Source organism: Corapipo altera, unplaced genomic scaffold (assembly GCF_003945725.1).
Source record: "Corapipo altera isolate COAL_440 unplaced genomic scaffold, ASM394572v1 0, whole genome shotgun sequence".
Lineage (NCBI taxonomy): Eukaryota > Metazoa > Chordata > Aves > Passeriformes > Pipridae > Corapipo > Corapipo altera.
The window spans coordinates 2,509,528-2,535,281 of NW_020884872.1; the positions used below are offsets into that span (position 1 = coordinate 2,509,528).

At 41.8% G+C, this 25,754-nt stretch overlaps 1 protein-coding gene across 5 annotated transcripts in view; it reads right to left on the reverse strand.

The window, feature by feature from the left end:
• Window positions 1–25,754, reverse strand: part of ERG (ETS transcription factor ERG) — a 107,248-nt gene that overhangs the window by 55,092 nt on the left and 26,402 nt on the right. For 2 of the 5 annotated variants that reach the window (XM_027645416.1, XM_027645406.1), the window contains exon 1: window positions 10,910–11,027. The exons of the other annotated variants lie outside the window; for them this stretch is intronic. In XM_027645416.1, coding sequence (XP_027501217.1) covers window positions 10,910–10,927 — 18 coding nt within the window. In that variant the 5' untranslated portion in view covers window positions 10,928–11,027. Of the gene's footprint in view, window positions 1–10,909; window positions 11,028–25,754 lie in introns of those variants that run through there. 5 annotated transcript variants of the gene reach the window in all.

The window sequence follows — 25,754 nt, forward strand, 5'->3', positions numbered from 1 at the left end:
GGCCTGGCCGTGGCACTCAGTGCTCTGGGTTGGGGGACAAGGTGGGCATTGGGCACAGGGTGGACCTGATGGTCTTGGAGTTCTTTTCCAACCTTATGAGTCTGTGACTCTGTAATATTTAACATTCATGCTGATTGAACAGGATCTGGGTACCATTACTGGGAAAGTTAAAAGTCAGTAATCTACATGTACACGTTACAGATTGTGCTTTACTTCAAAAATTTTTAACATACATGTAAATGCCCTTTTTTTTTATATAAAATTGGTGTTGCAATTGTAAATCTATAACATACAAGCAGTTTTGCAATTCATAGTTCATTGCTATCCCATTTGGAACATCTGCAGACAAAGCTTCCCATTCGAAGTGAGAAAACAAAAACAAAATCACCACAGAACCACAGAATGGCCTGGGTTGGAAAGGACCTTAAAGACCATCTCATTCCAATGCTCTACCATGGGCAGGGACACCTTCCACTAGCCCAGGTTGCTCCAAGCCCCATCCAACCTGGTCTTGGACACTTCCAGGGATCCAGGGGCAGTCGCAGCCTCTCTGGGCAACCTGTGCCAGGGCCTCACCACCCTCACAGTAAAGATTATATTATTTTGCTCAACAAAGACTTTGATTAGGAAAAAGCAAGATCTGACCACTTTCAATTTCCCTTCCTTTTCCTAGAAAGGCAGAATTGTCAAGGAGGGGTTTTCTCACATCAGGTAAGTGGTGTAACAACATTTTCCAACTGTGAGCAAACATCCATCTCCAAAAATCCATCAGAACAGCATGGAGCACTTCTCAGTGAGTTTCTTCTCACTGAGCAGAGGCAGCAGGAACTCTCAATTTGATCAGCGTCTTGAAAAATCCAGCTCCTTATTCAAAGCTCTAAGCAGAGATTTAACAACCAAACCTTAGGGACTCTTTTCTTTTTAAAAAAAAAAAAAAATTCAACCTGGTCCATTTAAAGACTTTCTACTAAACTTGCCTCCTTTGGCACAGAGCACCAATGATTTAGCTGGCATTGTAAAGATTTACTATGCACTTTTCCTATCTTATTAGAACCAGTCATGGAATTCACTCGCTTGAATTTCTTTGGCTCTGAGTGTGAACTGCTGAGGAGGATGACATCCAGAGGTTACATTCCTGTCTACCTTTCATTTCAGCTTTATAACTGCAGCAAGTAAATTTCCTTAAATCTTGTGGATTCCAAATCAAAGGAAAATGTAATTTTAATCTCATGAGTATTTAACAAGAAAAAAAACCCTAAAAATTCAGCAGTAAGGTTATTAGAGAGCTTGATGATTGAAAGGAGACAAAAAAGAAAATTAAGGAATTGTCAAAAGCTTGTAGGTAGATCTTTTCTAACAAAACCTACTTTTTAATATAATTTATCAGCTCTGTTAAATGCTTATAAAACATAAATTAAAAATAAACTGCTTCAATAAAGGCCTTTAGGAGAATAACTAATATTCCTCACGATGCACACAGATTTATTCTTCTCACTATGTAGGAGCCTCAGGCATGGGAACAAGGATGACTTTTTTTGCTGTGCACCCATCAGACAAGGCAATGATCTTCCTCTCTCTGTCCTTTTCCTATTTTTTTTGCCCCAAAAGAGAAGAAATAACATGATATTTTGATGTTTCCCTGGACATAAGTCTCCTCACTACTCAACCTGTCTAACACTGTACATGTGCAGGCACCTCTGACCTTACAGGTGTACAAAATTATAATTATATTATGATATAAGGCTGGATTTGCCTTATTAGTTTAATACAAAGCAAGTGAGGGATGTCACCTCTCCACTGCAGAGCCCGGCACAGGGAGGCCCCTTTGCACACCCCTAATCTAAACCATCAGGGGAACAGCTCAGATGCTTCCAGCCCAGCACAGCTCCGTATGGTTTGATGGCTCACATCTCCAACAAGCATCCAGTGAATAACATGGAGCCTGAGACCCTCCACAGAGCCCCATTTTTTGGCTGGGGCAGCCCAGCCTGGCTCAAAGTTCCCTGAAGTCAATGGAGAGACTCAACAGCATCGACAGGATGGAGCTGATCCCAAGCCAGGACAGGAAACTGAGGAAACATAAGAGCTTGCCCTGTTTGTTGCCTTGAATATTTGTTTCGTGTTTTGGAATTTACTGACTGAAGCTGCATGGAAGAAACCTGGCAAGCTGTGTTATTTTGGTTGTCTCAGAACTCCTGAAATAAACCCCAAACTCCAGTGAGACTTTTGTGTTCGTGCCATAGCCTCCTTGAACTCGGTTCATCCAACAGCTCAGGATGAGCCTGGACTGGCAGATCTGCTGCAGTCTTGGCTTGCAAGGCACTATTATGCTGAGAACATGATGTGTCTGGTTCTTCTCTCACTTTTCTCATACCTCTGTAGCCTGTTGGATATAATGGATCCAGTTCCGATTTATTCCGGCTTCAAGAAAGAGGAAAATTTAACAGGTTTCCTTAGGGCCCAAGACAAAACTCCCAAAGTTTGAGTGGTCACCATGATAAAAAAACATGGTTAAAAAAACATTTTGGGTTAAAAAAGCATTAACTGAAGGCCTCACCCGTCAGTCAACTGGACAGAAGCATCCTGAATTCTACATCTCATGAGTGACTATTTCGTTGACTAAAACTCACACCAAAATTAAGCCTTTGCAACTAAAAAATACCACATTTGGAAGAGAACAGGAACGCCAAACAAGCCTGTGCATGGTTCAACTGGAGCTCATGTCCACCAGGAGGGTTAACACGAATGTTCCTGATTGTTTCTGTTGTTTATGAATCTCGACCTTCAGAGCAGCACTGAAATGTGCTGTCTCCTAAAGATGTTCCCCACCGATATGACACACACTTTGCATTGTTTCACTGCACACAAGCATTAATATCCCAGAGGTAACCCACCCTTCTCTTAACGGCTGCTGACAGGTCCAATGGCTGAGCAAAAATCAGTTGAAGGAAAGGGAAGTCTTGTCGGAAATGAGATTAATCTTGTAACGAGTGTTCAGCCCTGATAACCCATCTGTGCAGAGAACTGCTTTAACTGGAGAGCAATTAACCTTCACCTGACAAGCTCTGTCCAACCGTTATAAACAACATTAAAGGCACAGGATCCCTCTCGTTTTTCCCCCCCTCGTTTACGTAGACTAAACAATCAGGTTCTGGATTCCATGAAAACAGTGGATGTAACAGTGCCTCGATGACAAATCGCAGGGAAATTTTTTTAAAAAGGTAATGTCTGTGTGGAAATAATGTGAAAAATGTCTCTGGCCACCACTTAAAGTGAGCTGATCTGATCAGTAAAAAGCAACAACTTTGAGCACTTCCAAGGGAATACCTCAGGCATGAGGAAAGCTGGTGGGAATACGCCAAAGATCAACAATAATAAAAATGTATGTGAGCAGATAAGAGCTGAGCGACCACATCTGAGGAACACTGCTCTCAGGACCAAGTGTGCACTTCCCCAACACCCCTGTGAACCCAAAGCCAAGGGGCAGCTTCCTGGAGCTTCCTCCCCCATGGCCTTGTGGAAGTTGCTTGTCAAAACTAACTCCCAACTTGCAGAACTGGGCTGTTGGGTCAGGTGCCCACAGGACCAGCCCTCCTGTCTGACAGCTGGTGCTTCCAGTGATGTCTGATGTCTTCCATGGTCTCTGGAAGGGTCTGTAAACCCATCCTCAGATTCCCAGCCTGTTAGACCACAACATGAACGTAGAGGAGATAACTGGACTTGGATCTGCTCTTCCCAGACAAAAAGGTGTGATGCGTGTGCAGCCACAGTAGCAAAGCTCTACTCAATTATCCAGGGAAAAGCCACCATCCCAATCTCAGTCACAGTGGCAGAAACCCGGAATGACTCCAGGGGAATCACTGGTAAAACAACACAGAAAATTTGGGCTGAGCTCCTGAATAACTCAGGTGCAAGCCTGGCCCTAGTCAGGCCACACTTTTGCCTTCATTTTGCCTGATTTCACTTCAAGTTTCATAAATCCTCATTCATCCTATGGATGTGCCTGAAACCAATTACCCTGAAGTTACAATTAGCAATAGAGGTTTCTGGCTGCATTTACTTTCCCTCTGCTCCAGGTTTCTCTTTTTCCCTAGCAGAAGTTCAACCATGCAGGTTGGTCACGCTTTTATTTCTCTTTACAGCAAGGCAAAAATCTCTGTTTCAGTCATTTTGGTTGAATATGGATACATGGATTGCAAGAGATGGCCATGAATCTTTAAGATATCCAGAACATGCTCGGGACTATTTGTTGGAGAATTCCACCTCAGGTCCTAGAGAAATGTGTATTTTATTTGATGATACACAGAAATAAGGATTCAGGCAACACAGAGTTGGAGGGAAGATGTTTGTTTTTCATCTGACAATGCTAATGGATTATGAAACATCCCTATTTCCAATATTATAAAATGCAGAGCTACTTGTCCTACCATTGCAGAGAAAAATCCTGTTATTTCACAGCCCAGGGTAACAACATTTGTCTTAAAGTTATTACACAAACAGATGCACTGTGCTGTGGTTTAAGTGTTTAAATAGTAACAGGTAGAGAATTACCTTTATATCAAACAAGAAGGGCTTAGATCTTTCCAGTGAATTAGATACTAACAGATAGGAAGTTCCTATTGAAAGCATTTCCTGTATTGGTAGTCCCTGATTTTGGCAACTTATCTGGGTAGGAAATGAATGCAGGAAGTATCTGTCTACAGACCCTTTATCATCAAGGTAATTGCTGTGGCAGCATTTTGCTGTTTATCAAGGTAATAAACATACGGTCTAAAAAAAGATGTTTTTCAAGTCTGAAGAATGCAGTTTAAAAAAAAAATAAATAAAAAATCTTACAGGCACTGTAGTTATGCAAGACCTTCCACGGAGAATCAACGTGCTGCTCTTTGTTTCTCTCATCACAGCTGCAATTAGGGATTTGCAAACAAAACATTCCCAGTCTCCCCGGGTGTTTTGTTGTTGTTTTTTTTTTCCCCTCATCTCTCCTAAGCCAGGCAGGTAGTTTTAAAGAGCTCTGCCACTTCCCAAAAACGGTGACCCACCCCTTCCTGCAGGTATTTGCATATGCCCAGTCCTTGTCATCTGTTGGCAACACACACCTTTGACTAAGCAAGTCGGAGCCTTTCCTGGTGTGAGGAGGTTACCCAGCCTGGTGACACCACTTCCCACCCATCACTGGAGATTTACACTTCGTGTAAACACACATTGCAACTGGAAGACATCATATCCTAGGCATTCCTTCCACTCATTTATTCCCGAAATCCACCGTTCCAAAAGGCCATTTGCCTCGGGCACTGTGCGTGGACCAAGTGAGTGACCACTTAGTGTGTCCTTCAGCCTTAAAAAAAAACACTATTACTCATCAGTCTTTTTTTTACCTCTTAAAGTTCAATGACATTTTTAAGACAATAATTGTCACGTTTATTTGTATTTGTCAAATTTATTCCTTTTTTCTTTGAAATAAATTCGATTTATGACACAATAATTATCAGAAGTGGCAATCACTGGTTCACACGTGGTAGTTATTAAAATTCATTCTGAATATTACTTGTTTATAACCCACTAATATCCCAATCTCTCTAACAGGATGACTCTGTGCATGGCAAAAATTGGCAGTGCCTAAGGATGCATTACAAGGAGCAAGATCCTTGTGATTCAGGCTTGCAACCTGCATCTCCCCAGATTTCCTGAAACTTCTCCCTCTGTTCACTGTGATAAGTTGATTACAGGATTTACAGTCCTTGTAAGGGAGCAGAAATTAATTGAGGGACACAAAGTACCTAACCAACCTAAGGCAGGCTTGGTTATGACATTTAAAATAACTTAAAATAATTTACAAATGTTACAACATTTAAAATAATCCCTTCAACAACAAGGACACTTCAGAGAAAGCACTGTGACCTTTTTCATATATATTCTTCCAAGTTTTTTTATGTTTGTTGATGTTTTCTACACAAAAATTTCTTCCATAAGACATAAATATCTATCCAAGACAGCAGAATGACTGATTATCTCTCAAAAGAAATTAATTTTTTAATAGTTAAAGATGAATCTGATAGAAATCACATGGTAGTCAATGAACTTGTTAACTTGAAGAGGTTTGGCACTGCATGCGATATTTTCTGTTATCACCCTTATTTTGTTAAAATTGATCATACAAGTATTATTAATTTCAATACAACCGATAATACAACCTCAAATTTTCTTTTCTTATTTTTTTGCTGATTTTCAAATAATTCTGTTTGTTTGATTTAGAAACCTGCATAATAAAGGCTATTCCTTTTTTAAGTAAACAGCATTATACATTTTTAGTGAATCACAAACTGTCCCTCTGAAAATAAATAACTTCTTTTGGCATTTTGCAAAACTACTTCTGTATTTGTCTTTCAGCAAGTCATTCTCCAAGAGCACTTGTTTCTTTTAACATTATTTCTGAAAGGCCTTTTGTAACTCGGGGAACTTGCTGAGAAACGTTTTGTTAAGGGATAATATAGTGCTTGTTAAGGAAAAACAAACAAAACAACAAACTCAGTCAAATATATGCATTTTCCAGCTGTTGTTCCTTGCCTGGGGACTGAATTCTAGAAAGCAAAACCCTTATATTTCACTTCATTTTGGCATATGAAGACACAAACCAAATCGAGTTAAATGGCTGCTGATTAAAAGCAAAACAAAACAGCACAAAAATCCCCCAGAATATGTTCTTGTGTTTCTATATGACTATTTCTGCCTTGAAATTGTACATTTGTACCTGAGTCAGAAATACCGTTTTACCTGGCAATAATTATGGGTCTGATTCTGCTGCCTTTATTGGAACCAAATCTTCATGGAATTGCTGGAAACTCTGAATTAAGGAGGGCAGGATCAGGATAAGGGGGTTAAAGCTCTCTTGCTGTTCCTGCTTCTGATTCACCTGAGCACTCAGGTGTGTTCCCTGCTTTAAGGGGGTTGTACCATGTCAGGGGAAGTATTTACAGGCTTAAAACTAAATATACCATTGGCTCATTAATTGAGGTGAGGGGGGGGAAAAAAAAAGATAATAACCTTTATAATTGTTTTAATGCAAGGAACAAATGTACAAATTACTGTATCAGCTCTGCTGGATTCAGTGCAGATGCAAACCTTTAAACAAAGGCTTAAACATTTCCATATGCCAAGGACAGATTTATTTCTTAACTGTCTCCAGCTTTCCTTGGCTTCAGAAATATTTGAGGGAGTGCTTAGATTTTCGAAAAGAAAGTGAGAGAAAAGTAATACCAAAGAGAGAAGCACAGCACAATATTCCTTGAAAATAAATCTTGCCCCTATATTCTGCTTTAATCAGCGTGTCCATACTCTTTCAAGCCTCAGAAACCACAAAGATTCTCCTGTCCTTTATCAAATACACAGACTTTTTCTCCCAGAAATCACAGATTCAGGAACAGCACAGTAGAAACCAATAATAAAAAGTGGATGTGAGCATAATTAGGTGTAAATTAAAGTAAAAGAAATATCCACAAGTATAATTGATAAATCATTGCAAAGTAAAGATCAAGTACTGAAGAGTTTTAATAAGAATAATTACAACAAAGAGTTTTAATAAGTAGGTAAGGAGAAAAATATAACCAGGCTTGAACACGGCAAGGAAATAGAATTCCAGTTGTACTTTTCTATTTAATTTTCTTTCCTCCACTATAGGATAATGGGGAAAAAAAGAAACTCAAAATGACCTTCAGGATAACTATTTTTACTTCATCCCAAGGTAATGCTTAAATAAGTTTTTGCTCCATTCTATTTAAAAAAAAAAAAAAACAAAAAAAAACCACCAAAAAAAAAAGGCTGATGCCCAATTCAGAAGCATTTGATATGTTCTAAAATTGTATTTACAGTAACAGGGACACTTAAGAGTTGTATTGATTTGAGAGTCTTTAGTTTCAGTGCTCTGCACACACAGCTTGTGCCAGAAGGAAACATGTCACCTTAGCACCGAAATCCTGGATCTTAAGAGACTTTCTGCACCTGAAAAACCACATTTTCCCCTTCAAATGCCAAAAAAACGTAACAGTGAGATCAGCTGCACGCGCACCAGGTACTGGGATCAGAAATATCAGCCCTCTGACTGTACCAAACCCAAAATCCTTGGTGTGGAGGCACCTTTTTGATCCGTTCCCCTCTCTGCTGTTTCTCACTCCGGAGCCGGCCCTGCTCCCAGTCAAAGGGGGAGAAATCCCTGGCCTGAGCAAGGACAGCTGCCCTCACAGTGAGAAAATCAGGATTAACATTATCCATCCATGTCAGAGCCTGGCAAAAAGGCATTTCTACCTCCTCCTCCCCCTTTTTAGGACAAACCTTCCACCACGGCACTTTCCCCCTCACGGTGGAGAAGGGACAGGGGGCAGCAGAAGGAGGGCGGGGGACAAGGAGAGATGTATCTCCTGGGAAAACCACACTTGTGATGTCAAACCCGGTACCAAAAATCTCACAAGGGCTTGTCTTCACAGATATCAATTAACCCCAGTGAAGCCAGACTGATCCCTCAGGAATTACAAGTGTCCCATGGGTCTGTCTGCAAGTGTAGGATAGGGAAAGGATGGATCAGAGAGTCTTACTGGAAGGTCACTTTTGCACATGTGTGTGCATTCCCAGAAATTTCTACCCAGTTGTGGACAAAAACATAATTCCATAACCATTCACAGCCTCATTTTAACATTTAAGGACTCCACAGCTTCACTAAAGAAGAGAGTGAATTCGCAGCACAGAGATCCCAGACAAGGCTCTCCACCTTCCATGACCACAGCCCCTTGTATCCCAGTGTTGGGATAGCTGGGATACCCTTTGCCAGCAGAGAACGCAAGCCATTATATTATATTAATTATATATATTTATATTATTGAATATATATAGAGAGAGAGAAAAATATAACTGTTTAGCAAAAGTTAACAAACACCTGTTTGGCCTTCAACTGGAATTTCCTTATTTCAGAAACCTCTCAGTTAAATGACTTCTCTATGAACTCCTTATAGAAGAGGAATTGAATCTCTTTGGACTGGCTTAGGGTCATGTCAGAGCAGATTTCCTGGATCTAGAGCACAAAGCACCTGCCATTTCTTCCCAGTCATTTTACATTTTTGCACTTGCATAAATAAAATCCTTGCTTCAGCATGTAAGGCCTTCCCAGCACCCTGGGCACCAAAACCCTCAACCTTTTGGGGTGTGTTTCTCCCTGCAAGTTTCACACTCCAGATGAGGAGAGAGAAGTGCACATTTTTCCACTCAGGAGGCTTTTCTGACTGCACTGCATTCCCAGGCTGGATAAAACACGGCTCTTCTCATCTCCCTAAGTGTCAGGTGAAGGTAAAATAATAACCACGAGGTATTATTTACAATCTTTTATCTTATTACCATTTTTTTTACCCAATTACAATTCACCTAATACAAAACACTAAGAGAAATAAATAACAAGAGCTCCTCAAAATGCAAACACCATTCAAACTCATGGTACCATTATATTTGAAAGTGAATTTCCTATCAACATCAATAGTTTATTCTGATTAATAGGTACAAAAAATGCAGCGCTACCACCTCAACACAGAGCCATTTTTTTAGCCAAAACTCAGCTCCCTGAACCTCAGGAACCACAGGGAATTTAGTTTCAGGAGCTACTTAGCATTTAACAGATACTCAGCAACGCAGAGGAGATCCAGACCTCTGTCTCTATTGGTAGCCCTATGAAAACATCAGTGATCACAGAAAGAAGAGGTTCATTAGACTTTTTAATCACATTTGACTTCAGGCAAGACTTTCAGATCTCAAAAACCATAACAAAAAAAAGCATCAAATGATCTCTAAAATATAAACAGAGAGGCAGAAGCTACTGAGAAATCCAAGTGCAGCTCCCCTGAGCCGACAGCCAGGCTATTCCATATCTCCTGTTGAATCTCTGGCATAATCAGAAAAGTGCAGAAACAGACAATACCACCAAGAAAACAAATACCTTGATCCCAAATCTGATAATACCTTGACCCCGAATCTGATAACACAACACCGCAGAGTCCTCTCTGAACATGCTCTTTATGTAAAATTAGTTTCACTATCACGAAATTACAGTTCTATTCTGCAATTAATCACAGCTATTGCTATGGCAGTAACTGCAACATAGAGAGAAGTGAAAACTAGACAGACACATATAGATTTATTCAACTTACTAAGTGGCACAACCAGAAAAACTCAGCAAAGTCAGTCTTAAAATAATAAAAGATAAATTAACAAACCATGCACCGAAGTCAAGTTAAACGCCAAGAAGAGAATTTTATTGTCCAAAGAAATTAAAGCAAAAAAAGAACACACCCAGGACATCTTCCCGCCACCATCAAAATAACATTCAGAAAAGTCCCCAGTAAAAGGATCAGGGTTTCTAGAAAAGCACATAATTAACACCTGCACGAGAGAGAAACAAGAGCTGGTGCCTCTCCTTCCCGCTCGCTCAAATTTGTCTCCCCATCCACAAGAGAAACATTTCAAAGTATCCAAAAGCGCTCTTAGGGAACCCGCTTTTTCCTTCCAGTGCACACCCTCTCCCCTCCTGGCAGTCCACAAGTACATCCAAGTTGTCCCAGTGATACCTCCAAGGAATTTCAGAAGCTCCCCTTTTTTAAAAAAGGGCTTCGCATTTTTGCGATCCGCGGCACCGAAGAGCGAATTTCAAAAAAACCCAATTTTTTTTTGTCCGAGTTTGAAGTTTTTAAGCCTTGCGGATGGTTGGAGTAGGAAAAAGGAAATTTACTAGGCAGTACAAAGGAAATCTTGTTGTCCTCTATTGTGGCAGTGGGGGTGTTGCCCAATTCTAACTTATCTAGGTTGATAAAAGGAAACCAAAGAACACGCAAAGTGACCAAAAAACGCCGACAAAAAAAAGGTGCCCCTTTCTTACCTTAATAGTGCTTGCCATAATGTGATCAAGATTATTGATCGCTAAATTATTTGCTAATAATAATTATTGCTTCGCTCTGACCAGAAAGAAGTTTTGATGAGGTTGTTTAGAGCGGATGAGATTGTGCTAACTCTGGGAAATGAAGTCAGCCAATGGCAGGAAGAGGTTTCTATTGGTCCTGGCCACCACAGCTCGAAGAAACAGGATATTTGGGAGTGAAGAGATAAGAGTCCTAAAACAATGTTGTTTTTCTTGATGATATGTGACTAAATTTTTTTTTTAAAAATTTTTTTTTTTTTTTTTTTAAAACAAAAAAGCCAATTGCCTGTGGCTGCCTGGGCAGGTGTGATGTGATGTGCAGTAAGTGTGACAGGCCACTTTGAGGCAGGATGCAGATGTCAGATGAAATGGGCCAAATTCAGCAGTAGTTTGATGCAGGCTGTTCACTGGGGAATTGTTGGTTCAGGGCCAAAGCCAGGCTGGGTATAAGGGGTGTAACTCCAAATATGTTAATGAAGTCTAGCCCTGCTTACACCACATCTATATTTGTCCATCAGCCTCATTCCTGGATTCCTGAGCTATTGACACTCTCTGGCCTGTCTGATTGAGCACTTTTTTTCTTTTTTTCCTTAGAGAAGAATCGAGTAGATTGGAGACAATCAGTTCTTTTTGACGTGTCTTTCTTATTGAGGAAAGGAAGTCACAAAAAGACAAAAAGCAAATCCCATAAAGAGTCTTAAATTTCCCATGTTCTTCCCTTATTTCACAGCCCTCTCCATGCATGAGAAGGAGATGGTTTCACTGGCGATTCCCTTCCTGGTTAGAGTGTGATAGTCATTTTTTATTCGGTGTTATATTTTTATTTGTCCTTTCGTAGCACTTGGCAGTCACAGGGCACCTCAGAACTCCCAGCTGTGCAAACAAAACACCGTCCCTGTCCCAGGCCTTTGCTCAGGAGTGCTGAGCTTAAAAGAAAAAATAAGTAAGAAAGGCAAAGTGCTTCCATAATACCAGCCACTGTAAAGAACCACCCAGGATCCAGAGCTGGCACAACCCTTTCGCCCTTAGGAGTCTCACAGCATTTTATGTTTTCATAGAAGACATAATCCCTGGTGTCAGGAGATTCTGAACTTCCAGCTAGAAGAGAAAAGCTTGAAAATAGAATCCTTAAAAATGGAATGAAAAATGAAACCACATCAGAATGTAGTATTTTTTTAAAAACCTTATAATTTTAAAAAGACGGTCCTACTCTAACAGGTTTACAACTTCTCACTGCTCCCTCTAACAACATCCAACCACGGACAGTTGGAAGCACTGGGTAGATCATTCCAGCTGAAAAGGTCCTGCCCTCTGACCAGGGATTCTGGTATGATAAAAAGAACAAGGAATAACGATGGCTTGGTGCAGCATTATTTAGTGGGAGCAGATGAGCTCTCCCTCTCCCAACGCCTTCTCCTCCTGCTCCTTAGGAAAAACAAAAGGGAAATCAGAGCGTTGTTGTGTAGCTGGTGATGTCTGCTGGCATCCAACGTGCATTTTTTCCACACAAAGACAGCAGTAAATCCCAGTTCACTTTTCCCCTCCTCTCCTGACCCGGAGGAAGGTGAAATGCACTTTTCCAGACACACAAGAGAGGACATAAAGTGCCGCCTGTTTGGCCCTCAGGAATTTCTCCTGCAGGTGCTGCTCCATCTCCCCCCCAAGCAGGGCAGGGCAGAGGAAAGAAAGGCTCATCCACCCTCCCCTGCTCATGGGAATGGCTCTGCCACCCATCAGATCCCAGGAAATCCTTGTTTCCAGGTGCAGAGCTGGGAATCCCTGGATGCAACTGAGTGACACACAGAATCTTAAAATCAGTGTGGCTGGAAAACACCTCCCAGATCATCGAGTCCAACCTTTGGGACACAGGATCACTACAGTTGGGATCTGGCAGAGCTGCCCCAGGGCAGACCCTATTCCAAGTTTGGCAGTGACACCCAGCTGAGTCTCTGTCCCAACTCATCTCCAGCTGCCTCACAATCCTTGGGGACTCACCACCCCCCCAAAGGGGCTGAGCAAGACTCCAGATCCCAACAGAGAGAGTGGGAATGGGAGAGCAGACAGTCTGCTTTTCCCCTCCCTGCTCTTGACCCTGAGGTGCCACAGGATCAACTCCCTGCTCAAGATCAGCTCGATTTTATATTCAATTTTAGATTCGCTTTAAGGAGCTCTGATTTCAGAGCAATCCAGAGCCAGCACTGTCATCCAATATTTTATATTCTCCATTAGTTGGTTCATATGGAAACCCAGTGTTGCCTGCTGAATGTCTTCTTGGAGCCTACACCCATGGAATTACGGTGCTCCTGCAGAGCAGGTAACTCCTGGTAACTTTCCTATTTTCAGTTACCAACAGTATGAAAAGAAAGCAATTTACAGTAATTGTGTTTCATGGGGATGTTGATTTCCTCCCTTTTCATCTCCAAACAATGAGCAAGACAGCCAAAAGATTAGAACCTTTTTCTTGACATTTCAAAGCCTTGTATAATGTTTCAGTTGGGTGACTTCCACCCCAGTTAAGCCCATGATATTTTGGGTTTTTTTGATTTTATTTTACTTAAATATACTGAGAGGTTGCAAGTATCAGTTCCAGCTCTCCAGTGGAGAGGATCTAACAAATTCATTCACAAGCAGGTTTTAGTAATGATTCCTTTCCACCCCACCTCCATATAGACAAAGCTCCACTTGGTTTATACAGGGATTTTGGAAGCATAAGGCACTGCTGAGCTCTATTATTATTATATAAGTTTTACAGAGCCCTCAGCCCGGTGAGGATTTTGCCATTTCAAACTGGCACAGGTTCTGTGCCAAAGAATTCAATGAAGTTTATTTGACTTTCAAACTAATACCCACAGGCAGATTTCTGAGTGCTTATGCTTGTGTTGATCCAATTGCAAGCAGAGCCTTGGTATTGTAAGGGAAGGAAAATATTGGGTTATCAAATCACCATCATCCAGTTGCAAAAGAAAAATAGTCCAAGCACTCCTAATATTTTTCTCCTTTCTGATTTTTTTTTTTAAGTAGAAAGAAAAAATGGTTTTGTTATGTTAGGCAACTACATGTTATTGTCTGAAATAAGGCTGTGTGAGTGTGGAGAACTTGGTCAACAAGTGGAATAAAAGCACCAAAAAAGTACTAAAAATCCACACAAGTCACCCCATGCTCCCCTCTTAATTTCTCTCTCCTTAACCTGAAGGAGGGCAGGGTTAGATGGGATATTGGGAAGAAATTCTTCCCTGTGAGGGTGGGGAGGCCCTGGCCAAGGTTGCCCAGAGAAGCTGTGGCTGCCCCTGGATCCCTGGAATTGTCCAAGGCCAGGTTGGACGGGACTTGGAGCAAGCTGGGCTAGTAGAAGGTGTCCCTGCCCATGGCAGGGGGTGGCAGTGGATGATCTTCAAGGTCCCTTCCAACCCAAACCATTCTATGATTCTATAAAATACTTCCAGAAAGACCATTCTTTATGCTATTTGAAACACTACTACTAACTCTAAAAAACAATCCTGTCCTTGGATTTTTTCATCTCATATCCACTGGAGTGTAGGGATGTAGGGAAGTACATTGCAATATTCCCTATGTAAACAGATTTATAATCCATCTTGCTGTCTGGGAGGTAAAACAAGAACTCTGCTCTAAGACTGGGCTGATCAAAAGAACAGAGGCACACTCTGCTATGTTAATAATGTGACCTTCATCCCTTCAACTGTACAAATTCCTCCGGGAAAATAACTGGGAAAGCTGGAGACAGATTCACTTTGTGTGTCATGCTTACTATTCACACACAGAGTGTCTGCAGATGTGGGTAGAAAAGAACAGAGGGGAAAAGTGAGTTCTTGTTGCTCTTACCAGCATTTCAGGTAAAAAGGAAGTTGTCCTTTAGGTAGAACCAGGTTAAAAATCAAAAATTTTGAGCAGGCAGAATAAAAGAATCTGCATTGCAGTTTTTGGAAGCAGATTTCAAGAAATCCAGGTAAATTATTGCTACTTCAGAGCATGTGAAGAAACATTTGCAAAGGTCTCAATCCTCTAAAAAAATGTAGGATTTTGATTAAATGTAGCTCCAAGCACCAGTTTGGTGTGTGAGGGTCAACTACACTCATACCAAACCCTTCAGCAGGACAGTCTCCCTTTAATTCCCAGTTTTCCCATGGCTCTGATGAAAATATCAGGGAAATTCTGCCCTCCCCACAAAGAAGGCTCTCACAATTAGATTTTCACCAGGGGAACAAGAGGAGGTGCTCAGGAGAAGAACTGAGTTTCACAACCTGCTCTAAGGGGCTATGGTATCAGTAGCTCAGGGATGATGGATTCTGGTCCCCTGCTCCCTGGAATGTTGTGCCTTTGGGGCTGCTGAAGGGACCTCTTCCTTCCACAGCTTTGATGCAACACCAGGTCTGAGGGGACAGGACAAAATCCATGCTGGGAAAAATGGGGTTCAGTTCTGGGGTGGGCTCATTCCCATTAATCCACGGCTGGAAATGTGAAGAGCAGCTCTGGGAGGAAGCACTATGACAGGAATGAGGCATTTGCTTCGCCCAAAATCCAAGTGGCAGCCTACAGCCTATGTAAAGCCACGTAATTAACACTAATCATCACTGCCTGGCCACGTAATTAACACTAATTATCGCTGCCTGGCCACGGGGGCAGCACAGCTCACAGCATCCTTCCCTCCAGCGCTGCTTCCAAGCTTTTGTGCCCGTCATTTCCCGCACTGCCAGGCCTTGCATCACAGAGGAGGGAGGAAGGAGATGTCCTGAACCCTTCCACATTCCCGGAGGGTGCCGAGGGCCGGGAATGCCCTGTGGGCAGCCCAGCCCAGCGGTCACTAGAGGGTGCTCCCTGCCCCTCGAACGGAGCTGACCGGGCTGCGCTGCTCCCTCCAGCACGAGGCTCTTTCCCAAGTCAGCAATTAATCCTTTTATCAAAAAGAATACTTTAACAGAAGCAAATAAAAGACACTTCTTCCTGCTTCAGTGGCACCCCTCCCATTATTTTTGCACTCAGGGCTGGTTATGACTTAACGTCTTCCTGTTCTCCTGTCTTTGCTTCCCTCCATCACCCCTCTCACTGCCCAATTAGTCCCTTCCCGTATTTCCCCCCATCCCCGCCCTCCTTCCTCTCACAGGGATGAATTCCCTCTCAAAGCTGAAAAGCTGGGAGAGAGCCTGGTTTGGGGACACCTTTTTTTTTTAATTTATTTATTATTTTAACATTACTCCATGGGACAACAGCAGTCAAGAACAGGTTGTTTTCCTACAGCCAAAGCTTTACAGAAAAGAAATCTTGGAATTTTTCAAAGTGAAAATCAAAGTACTTCATTTACCAACTCTTACCTATGACTCAAGCTATTTAAGCTTCTATCAGCCATAATATTTTTGCTGGCTACACCTGCTTGCCCATTTTTTCTGTTCTGATCATCTTTGGAGACCACCTGTAGACTGCATAAAACAAATACTACAGAAATGGGAAATGAAACAGGAGTTCTGTCTAAGTGAATTGAATTGTCACAGTCAGTATTAGATTGACACTGGAATTATTTTCTGTAGTACTTTGGAACAGGGAAGTGCTGACACTCATTTGCAGATAAGGAATTGAATCACTCTCTGCTCAAGTGGAATTCACTGCATCAGACTTCAATGGTTTTAAATGTAGGTGTCAGAACTACTCTAGTTTTCCAAGACCTCTGCAGTTCCCAATAAAAATATCTTCATCACTTCATTCAGCCTCACTTACAACCCTATTTGAAAGTGGTGAGATGAATTGCACCTTTAAAGTAGTTCTTTCTCTCCATCACCTACAAAGTGAGCCTGTACCATACCCCGAGACACCCAGCTTTTGGATAACTCTGCTTTATAGGAGCTGAATCTCACCTAAACCAGCCTTTCATTCTTCCTTAATTTTCCCATCTCTGAAATGTCAACACCAAATCCCAAAGGGGTGTTTGATAATACGGGTTGATAATCAAAGTTATCAATTCAGCTCAAAGTATGAATACGAAAACTTTTTGGTTTACGTTTAATACTAATTTAAAACTGGTTAAGTGACAATGATAACACATGACACACACACACACACAAACCCCAAAATACCTCAAAAAAGCAACTTCCCTGCAAGGAAAAAAAGAAGCAACTGTGAGGGCAAAGGCCAACATTTTTTCCTCGCTTTCTTCCAAGTGTTTTTGATAATTTTAACTGAACTGCACAATAGTCTGAAGTGGTTATTGGACACTGTCCTTCACAGTCCTTCCATGCCTAGACTGATAGCCACTGCACACAGCAAGTATATCTGGCATATTGGATTTCTACACCGTATTAGTGAGGCTGTTTCAGGATTTTCATCAAGAATGGAACCTATTAAAGTGTCTCTCACACTCTCCTGGCTTTTATAGCTTGCTTTGGAGCACTGAACACTCTTTTTTTTTTTTCCCCCTCCACGACCAGGAAGTCTAGAGTAAATGCTTTAAACTGTTTTATTTGACCTTTCACCTCTGGGCTTTTGCCTAATCTGTAAATTTGAATAGGAGGTAGAGCTGTGCTTTTTGTTTTCCTCTCTCAGAGTGACCAGCTGAACTCCTTAAAGGACCAGACACGTATCTCAAATCGGGGCTCTTTCGATATTGTACTTCTTTGTTAGTGGCTGTGAACAAGAAACAGATGTGAAATGTCTATGTTTGAAACTTAGTGACCCAGAAAGACCAGGGCTAATCCAGATCATTCTTAATAACTGAAATCTGCCACCCTTTGACCACCTTGAGGCACAGGCACATACTGAGGAAGAACCCTACCCCCACCCCAGCAGACAGACAGACAGACACAAAGAGAAACCCTCAGCACTGTTAAACACCTTTATGCTAATTATGAACTCAGATGTAGTTCAGTATTTGAACAACAGCAAAAAAAATAGATTCCCCATCAATCTTCTTCCCCCACCATCAATCAGCCTCTTTCCATTTAGGCAGCTCCCCCAAAGGTGAATTCTTCAGAGAGGAAACAACAGACATGCCAAAAAACCACTTTGTTCCACTTAGTTTGTCTCAAACACCGCCAGGTATCGCACATTATATTATTTTTTAAGTGAAATCATTGCCCTGGTGCCACCCTGAGCTTGGGGTGACAGGGCGCAGGTAGAAAAGCAATGGGGTGGGAGTTGATGGAGCAATGCACTGATTGGACTCCTCCACAGTCTTCTCAGGGCAAAATGGTGAAGCAAAATTCAGGTTGTAGGAGATGCCATTCCCATCAGTGCTTCCAAAAACTAAATGTTTGCTGCATATGGATATGGCAAAAATCAACTACTTCCACTGCACTGGCAACTTGTTTTTCTTTAATTTTTCTTTCCTTTTTCTATCTGGGACAGAAGAACACACTTATCTCATCCTTTTAAATACTGAAACCATCAAACAAGCAATAATTAAAAAAAAATATTTTGCAATAAGATTCAAAGAATCATTTGAAACTAAGCACTTGGGAAGTGTGATGTTACATCTTCTAGGAATACTCCCAAGGTTACGCTGTGTGGTCCAAAAGGGATAAGATTCCCACATATCTGTAGCTGTCTGATATTTCTGGCTCTCTCTAAGACCCTGTAATACCACATGCCTTGTGAAAAAAAAAAAAAAAATCACTGTCAACTAGTTATATGGTTTTATAATACTTAGTTATAAATTTAAATTATTCATCACCTTGGATCTCTAAGGCTTGATGTCAAATACCAGGTATTTCCAACAGACAAGAAATGCCACATTGTTAAAGTCCTACCTGATCTGATTTCCATATGATCACATTTCTAAAGCTCAGTACATCTGAGAGACATTTCCAACAGCATACAAGAAAATGAGATTATTATCTTAAAAGTACTACAGTGAAATCAAAGGACTTGGCAACGATAAAACAAAATATTTTCTCTTGGGGAATAAATACACTGGCAAGAAAGAGCAAAGGAGTTCTCATTTACTTTAATGGATAAAAAAACTGTAGGCATAAAATGCTTATCATTTGGGGGGGGGAAAAGCACTGAATATAATTAATTGACAAGTTAATTCTAACTCAGACTTTTTACAGAGCTGGGATTTGTCATGATCATCACAATCTTCTTACCCCTATCTGAAACACTTTGTAGTGTTCTGGGCAAACTGGAAATTCTGAGTTTCAAAGGCCTCTAAGCAGATCGTGTTACAAGGCACAAAAAGTTCTGTCCAGTAACAAAAAATGAGCAGCAGTGGAAACAGGGAGGGAACCAATAATTGATAGGATTTAATGCATGATTTAAGGCCCGGGAAAGAATCCCTAAAGCCTTCTCCTACTGTGAAAGGCTTGCCAGACATGTGTGAAAAACTTGCTAAAACATGTGTGTTGAATTACCTTGGTGGCCTGTGACTTTCCCAACAACCACTCACAATTAGCCGGGATCCAGTAGGACAGGAGTGAAATGTTGTGTGCAGCAAAATTCCCACAGAATGAGGCACTTGTTCTAAAAGGATCTGTGTTTTGGGCCAGGCCCTAGAAGATGCCAAACTCTTCCAGGCCATGGCACTCAAGTGCATGTTGTGTCTGCTGCTTCTTCTCTGTTTTCAAATGCATCAGCTGAAAGATGGATGTTTAAATTATCCCTTCGTCTGTTGGGCTGGATCTGACTTTGAATGATTTGATCTTAACCCTTCTGGAATTAGCTCAGAATGTTCCACAGTGCAGAATGTTCAGGAGGCTCCTGGTTAAAACATTTTTACCCAAAGTGCCGCTGCATTTCCCCAAAAGGAGCAGTGGCATTGAGACAGTTTGGTTTCCTTGGCCTCGCTGCCTCCTAATCCTTTCTTCCCACTGCTAAGGACTCCTGGTCTCACTCCTGCCACTCACAGACTCTGTGCAAGAACTCTGGGTCCCTGAGGGTTCCTGTGTGAGCAGCTGTGGCCAAATGCAATGCAAAATGCATGTGGTGCAGGACAAAATGTTCCTCCTGCCCTTCCCTTGGCGGGCACACAACCTTTTTCTCTCACCTCCCTCGTCCTCACAGAAGGTTGATAAACTTTGGGCTGTCAACCCCTCCACTGTGAAGCTCTGTTTTCCTATGAAATATGGATAGAATCTCCTTGAGTTAAGCCAGTCCCAAACTGTCCCTCCAGTCAGATCTGTCCCCACACTGAATCACTGCCTCGATGGAGGGGTGATCCTCTTTTCACCCATAAATTGTAACCAACATCACAGTTCAAATTTAAAAACTAAGGCAATGAGGAAAGGCTGAGAGAATTGGGATTGTTCAGCCTGGAGGAGAGAAGCTTTGGGGTGACATAACTGTGGCCTTCCAGGACCTGAAGGAGCTACAAGAAAGATGAAGAGAGACTATTTCCAAGGGCTGGAGTGATAGGACAAAGGGGAATGGCTTCAAAGTGACAGAGAGTAGAATCAGACTGGATATCAGGAAACAATTCCTGGCTGTGAGGGTGGTGAGGTCCTGGCCCAGGTTGCCCAGAGAAGCTGTGGCTGCCCCTGGATCCCTGGAAGTGTCCAAGGCCAGGTTGGAGGGGGCTTGGAGCAACCTAGTCTAGTGGAAGGTGTCCCTGCCCATGGTAAAGAGTTGGAACGAGGTCATCTTTAAGGTCCCTTCCAACCTGAGCCATTCTGGCTTGTAAATGGCAAATCAGTTATGATGAGAAGGCAGCAAAAATGTAATGTAATTACATGGCACTGTAATTTTTTTTTAATGATCTGGCATTAAAAAGAAAAGGAAAAGGAAAACGGAACAGGAAAGGAAAACCTGAAAAATTCTCCTTAGAGTAACCAAGATTTATGTTTTCTTCAAGTGTTAATATTTCTTAATTTTTCAGTTCTTTGTTTCAATAAAAGACACTACTGGTACCTGAGTTGTTGTCACTTAGCAACTGTAACTACTCGATTTCTTTTTAATGATCTCATTTTGCCTTTTAAAATAGCACCACAGATGTGAACTTCAGTCCTGCAAAGAGTTTTATATGGGTTTATCTTTACACAACTGAACCCAACGTTCTCACCGAGTTCAGTGAAGGCTACATAAAATATAAGGAACAAATTTATGGATGTGGTTTTGCAGGTTTGGGACTTTATTTTTCTATTTTTTTCCTTTTTATGAGATGTTTCACTGCAGCTGTAACTAAGCCTGTAATTGTTCCCTCATATACCATAGGTGCAAACGCTTGAGGCCACCAGTTTGTATGTCCAATGCAGGACAGTCAGCTGTGAGATTCACCAGTGTCATCAGACATTCAGAGTTTTAGGAGACCTAAACCAGATGGAAAATATGCAGGCATTTTCAGAAAACATGGACTTTACTGTCTGATGTGGCAAACAGTCTTCAACAGACTCTTTCAGACAAGATAATGGTCTTACCAAGAATACAGAAAATTGCCATTTGAAAACCAGTCCTGTATAGATGGATCAACCTTCCAGCCCTCAGCTGCTAATATTACTAACAGTGCCAGTACTTCCTAAGGAGTTATTCAGGTTACTTCTCCAACCAGCCACAGGTATTTAAGATGCCCAGGTGGTTTAACACCCCAGCACTCAAACACGGGGCTTGTTCCCCTCCTAGGCCAAGCTGCAGTTCTTTCAAAGGCCTCTTCCCATATGCACCATTTCCATCACAATGCAGTGAAACCCTATTTATTTATGGGCAATGCAGTTATTTGCCAAAGAATGTGGTCTGGGGACAGCTGAAGACATTTGTTAGCTCAGGACAAACTTGCTGCACAGTTTTGGCCTGCACAAAAAGAGGCAGGCTTTGAAAAACATCAGATGTTCCCTTGAACTGATATTTTTTAAGTGGTTTCAACCCTTGGTTTTCAGGGCACTTGCCTTGAAAGCAAAGGAAGGAAAAAAGGAGGATTCTCAGAGTTTTCAAGGAGGGAAGCCCCCTCCTTTCTCCACAGTAGCCCAGCACTCAGATCACCTCATCCTTTGCCAGCAGCGTTCAGTCCCCAGCTCAGCCTCCCACTTGCTTCTCAATTGCCCCGTGGGAAGTAGGACAGAAGGAATTACAAGCACCTGAACTGCAATATATAACACTTGTTCAGATGCTTTCCTGGACCAGGAGCTTCAATCCTAAACTTCTCCTGGGTCCTGCAGAGCGGCAGCCTCAGATCTGGGGGTCGGGAGAGCTTTGTTTGCCCTTGGAATACGAACAACACACAGGAATAAAGTTCTAAAGGAATGCACTTCTCTCCAAGCTCTGTTTGTGTAGGTTTTGCTCGAGCCAAGCACGTGCAGAACCAAAGCTGTGCATCTGCCAATATCACAAGTATGATCCAAGCAAGCCCATCGAGACACTGCCAGCCACACAGCTCCCTCCATGAGGAAAGAATTTGGGATGCATTATTTGACACAGAACCATATAATTGCAGCGTCAAAAATTAGAGTCAATGGCTCTAATCAACTGCCAAGAAGGGGGATATTTTTCTGGCTTGAGCTTCTAATAGAAAAATAATAAAAAAAAAAATGCAGAAGTTACAGCAATTCTGACGTTACTGAGCTGTCATTCCAGAAATTTTCCTTTAAAGCAAAACTGCGGTGGATAACAAATAAAATGATGTGTGTTAGTTCAAGTAAGGTTGGAAAACACACATGGCTTTTTCAAGCTTCCTCTACCAAGCAACAGAACTTTTTGCACTGTGAATATCCAGATTCATACATGACCATTTATGTTATTACAAAAGTAGATGAAACAGTTGACTCTTCAATTACAGTGATGATTTTAGCGTGTCTGGCTCTTAACAAAATATTCAGTTGCTGTGGGTGAAGTTTCACTGGAAGGATTTTCTCCCTCAGGTTAATTTTTTTATTGTGTGGGGTGTCTTTTTTTCCTAGAGTTGTTTTTTGTTTGTTTGTTTGTTTGTTTGTTTGTTTTAGTTTAGTTATTTTAAGTTATTCAGCCATTTTTAATCTGGAACACCTATAGATTAAAACAGACCTCATGCATTAAAGTGTCTTATGGAAATTATATAGATAAATTCATGCTCTTTTGGGCTTCAGTCTCATTCATTACATGGTGATTCCCTGGGCAAGACTCGGAAGGAATATCCTTACCCAAATATTCAGAGTATACAGGGAAGGAAATGCAAAGAATGCAGAGGGGTGACAAACGTCTTTATGCAGTGGGTAAATTAGGCTGTGTAAAGCAGACTGTTGTGGAGCAGGGCTTCACTGGGGGATGGTTTTTGAGGAGAACTGCTGACCAATGATATCAAAGCAGCAGACTGAAAAGTGAAGGAAACTTGTGGTTTCTTTTTGACTCCGAGATGAATTCTTTCATCAGATGAACCACTTCTGAAAGCATCCGGCGTGTCTGACATACCCGAGGGACAGCCAGGGTCTATTCTGGGGCAACACATGCAGGGTCTGACTCAGGAGAACATCCTCACTCAGGAAGGACGTGAAATTTTAGGTTTCACTTTAAGCAGATGCTTAAACCCCACAAAAACTGGGGAATTTTAAGCTTAGCCTCAAAGTTAAGCACATACTTTGGCTACTTCCTTTATCCCAGATCAGAAGGTAGAAATGCATGTTGCTACTGGTGACTGCAGAAAGGAGTGGAAAACCCAAAAACCTTATATGGGGAGCTAATGAAATGTCAGTGATTATTGAGAAAGCTTCCAGAAAAATAGGAAGAAAACCTAAGTGAGCAGGACTAGAAGAAAAGAGGTCTCCTAGCCAGGATCACAAATATCATCCCTGTGTGTAGTGTTAAAAGAGCAGCAGAGAGGAAACACTCCGTGCTGCCAGCGGGTGATTTGTGGGACAGATCTGATCACACCCATCAATGAACTGTTCCTTATTGCCCCTTTCACCTCTGAACAGAGACAAAAGGGCTGTCACACTGCAGGCTGAGTCCCAAGCTGTGCTGAGCCCAGTGCCTCTGAAATCTTGGGGCACTAGTACCTCTCCAGGTCTGGCCCTGGGAGTTACAGCTGGAGGCATGGATGATAGAAAAATACATCTCTGTTTCGTAAAAATCAGGCCTGTAAATCAGAGCATTTTTCTGGAAAACGCTCAAACCTGGCACAGGTTTGTACAGAGTCACAGAATCATTTAGGTTGGAAAAGACCTCTGAGATTACTGAGTCCAACCTGTGACTCATCATCACCTTGTGACCCAGACCAGAGCACTGAGCCCTCCAACACTCTCAGAACTTCAAATGAAGTACTCAAGTGCACCCAAGTCAGAAGAAAAACAGGTTTGCCAGACTACAACCACTCCAGATCTGGTGACCAGTGGTAGAGCTGGAAACTCGGGGAAGCATTCAGGTGAGTGGACGACTTCACAAAAATATGTCTGGATATGAAAACAGTCATTAGTTATTAGTCACTAGGGAATTACTCATTATGGAATGGGCTTATGCTGAGGGAGGGTAGGGTTAGATTAAATATTAGGAAGGAATCCTTCCCTGTGTAGGTGGGGAGGCCCTGGCCCAGGTTGCCCAGAGAAGCTGTGGCTGCCCCTGGATCCCTGGAAGTGTCCGAGACCAGGTTGGACGAGGCTTGGAGCAACCTGGGCTAGTAGAAGATGTTCCTGCCCATGGCAGGGGGTTGGAATGAGATGATCTCTAAGGTCCCTTCCAAGCCAAGCCATCTATGATTCTATGGTGATTTACGGTGCACCAAACAGGCACAAGCCTAAAAGGGTCATTTAAGATTTCTTTTGCTGTAGAAGGCAAGTTGGGTGTAAAGAATCAGCATCCAGCCCAGACAGCACAAGAAGAAATCCTCAGAGACCACTTCCAACCATGTCAGGGCTGTCTGTGGGTTGCCCCACACCCAAGTGAAAATGAAGCCACCCAGGTGAGCACAAAACCAATGCTTGTCCTCTACCATCTCTGCACAGGAGCTGTTGTTGACCCTGTGCCTTTTGGTGAAATTTTGTGATGGCTTTATAGCAAGTCTAATCTAATAACAGGCAACCTAATATCATACAAGCTGTTGGCCTCCTTGTGGGACTCCACTTCCATTAACATCAACTGGGAAGGATGTTACATGTTGTTCTCAGCTTCACTGGGTTCCCAGAGCTTTGTTTCATGGAACAAGATTTTTTGTTTCAAGAACAAAGTGCGAAGATATTTGCCATGATAAGCTGATGCTATTTTTTATTGAGCAAAATCAACTCAGAAAATAATTTTTAAGAAATGATCACACTTTTCTTCTCCAAGCAAGCAGGAAAATGTCTCTAGTTTGCCAAGTGGGAAGAGATGCAATTAGCTGAGGGAAACAAGTATTACCAGGTTTTGAAGCAGCACAGCAAAGCATGAGCACAATAAGGACCAAGTTTGTAGGAATAAACAGGATTCTCTGGCAAAGAACTGAAATTGGTGGTTAGCAAACCATTTTGGGAAATAATCATGGAAATGACTAAAATTTATTTTGAAGGATTTGCTAATGGGAAAATATATTTCTGTGCTGGCACAAGGATACAGACATGGTGAAAAAGTTAGGGCAAAGTTAATGGAGTAGAGCTTAGAGTAAATATTCTGAAGAAAACACTGTTTGGAGGACGTAGCTTTTTGTATTACAATCTCCATTCCATTCAACCTCCAGGAAAGGTCATTGATTTAATCAAAAGCTTTTATTTTTCTTTCCCCCCTTTGGTTAGACTCCCAAATGCACATACCATCAAGATCTGGTGCACAGAAATAATTTGAAGCAAATCTTCTAAAAAAGGTTTTGAAGATGCTTGCCAGTAGAACATTGTGCCTCACAGCTATAATATCAGAAAAAGCCATTCCATTTAAATTAATATATTTGGCCAGACAGCTATATTAAAATTCTTGTTGTTTTTTCTGTTATAATGGTAGCCTG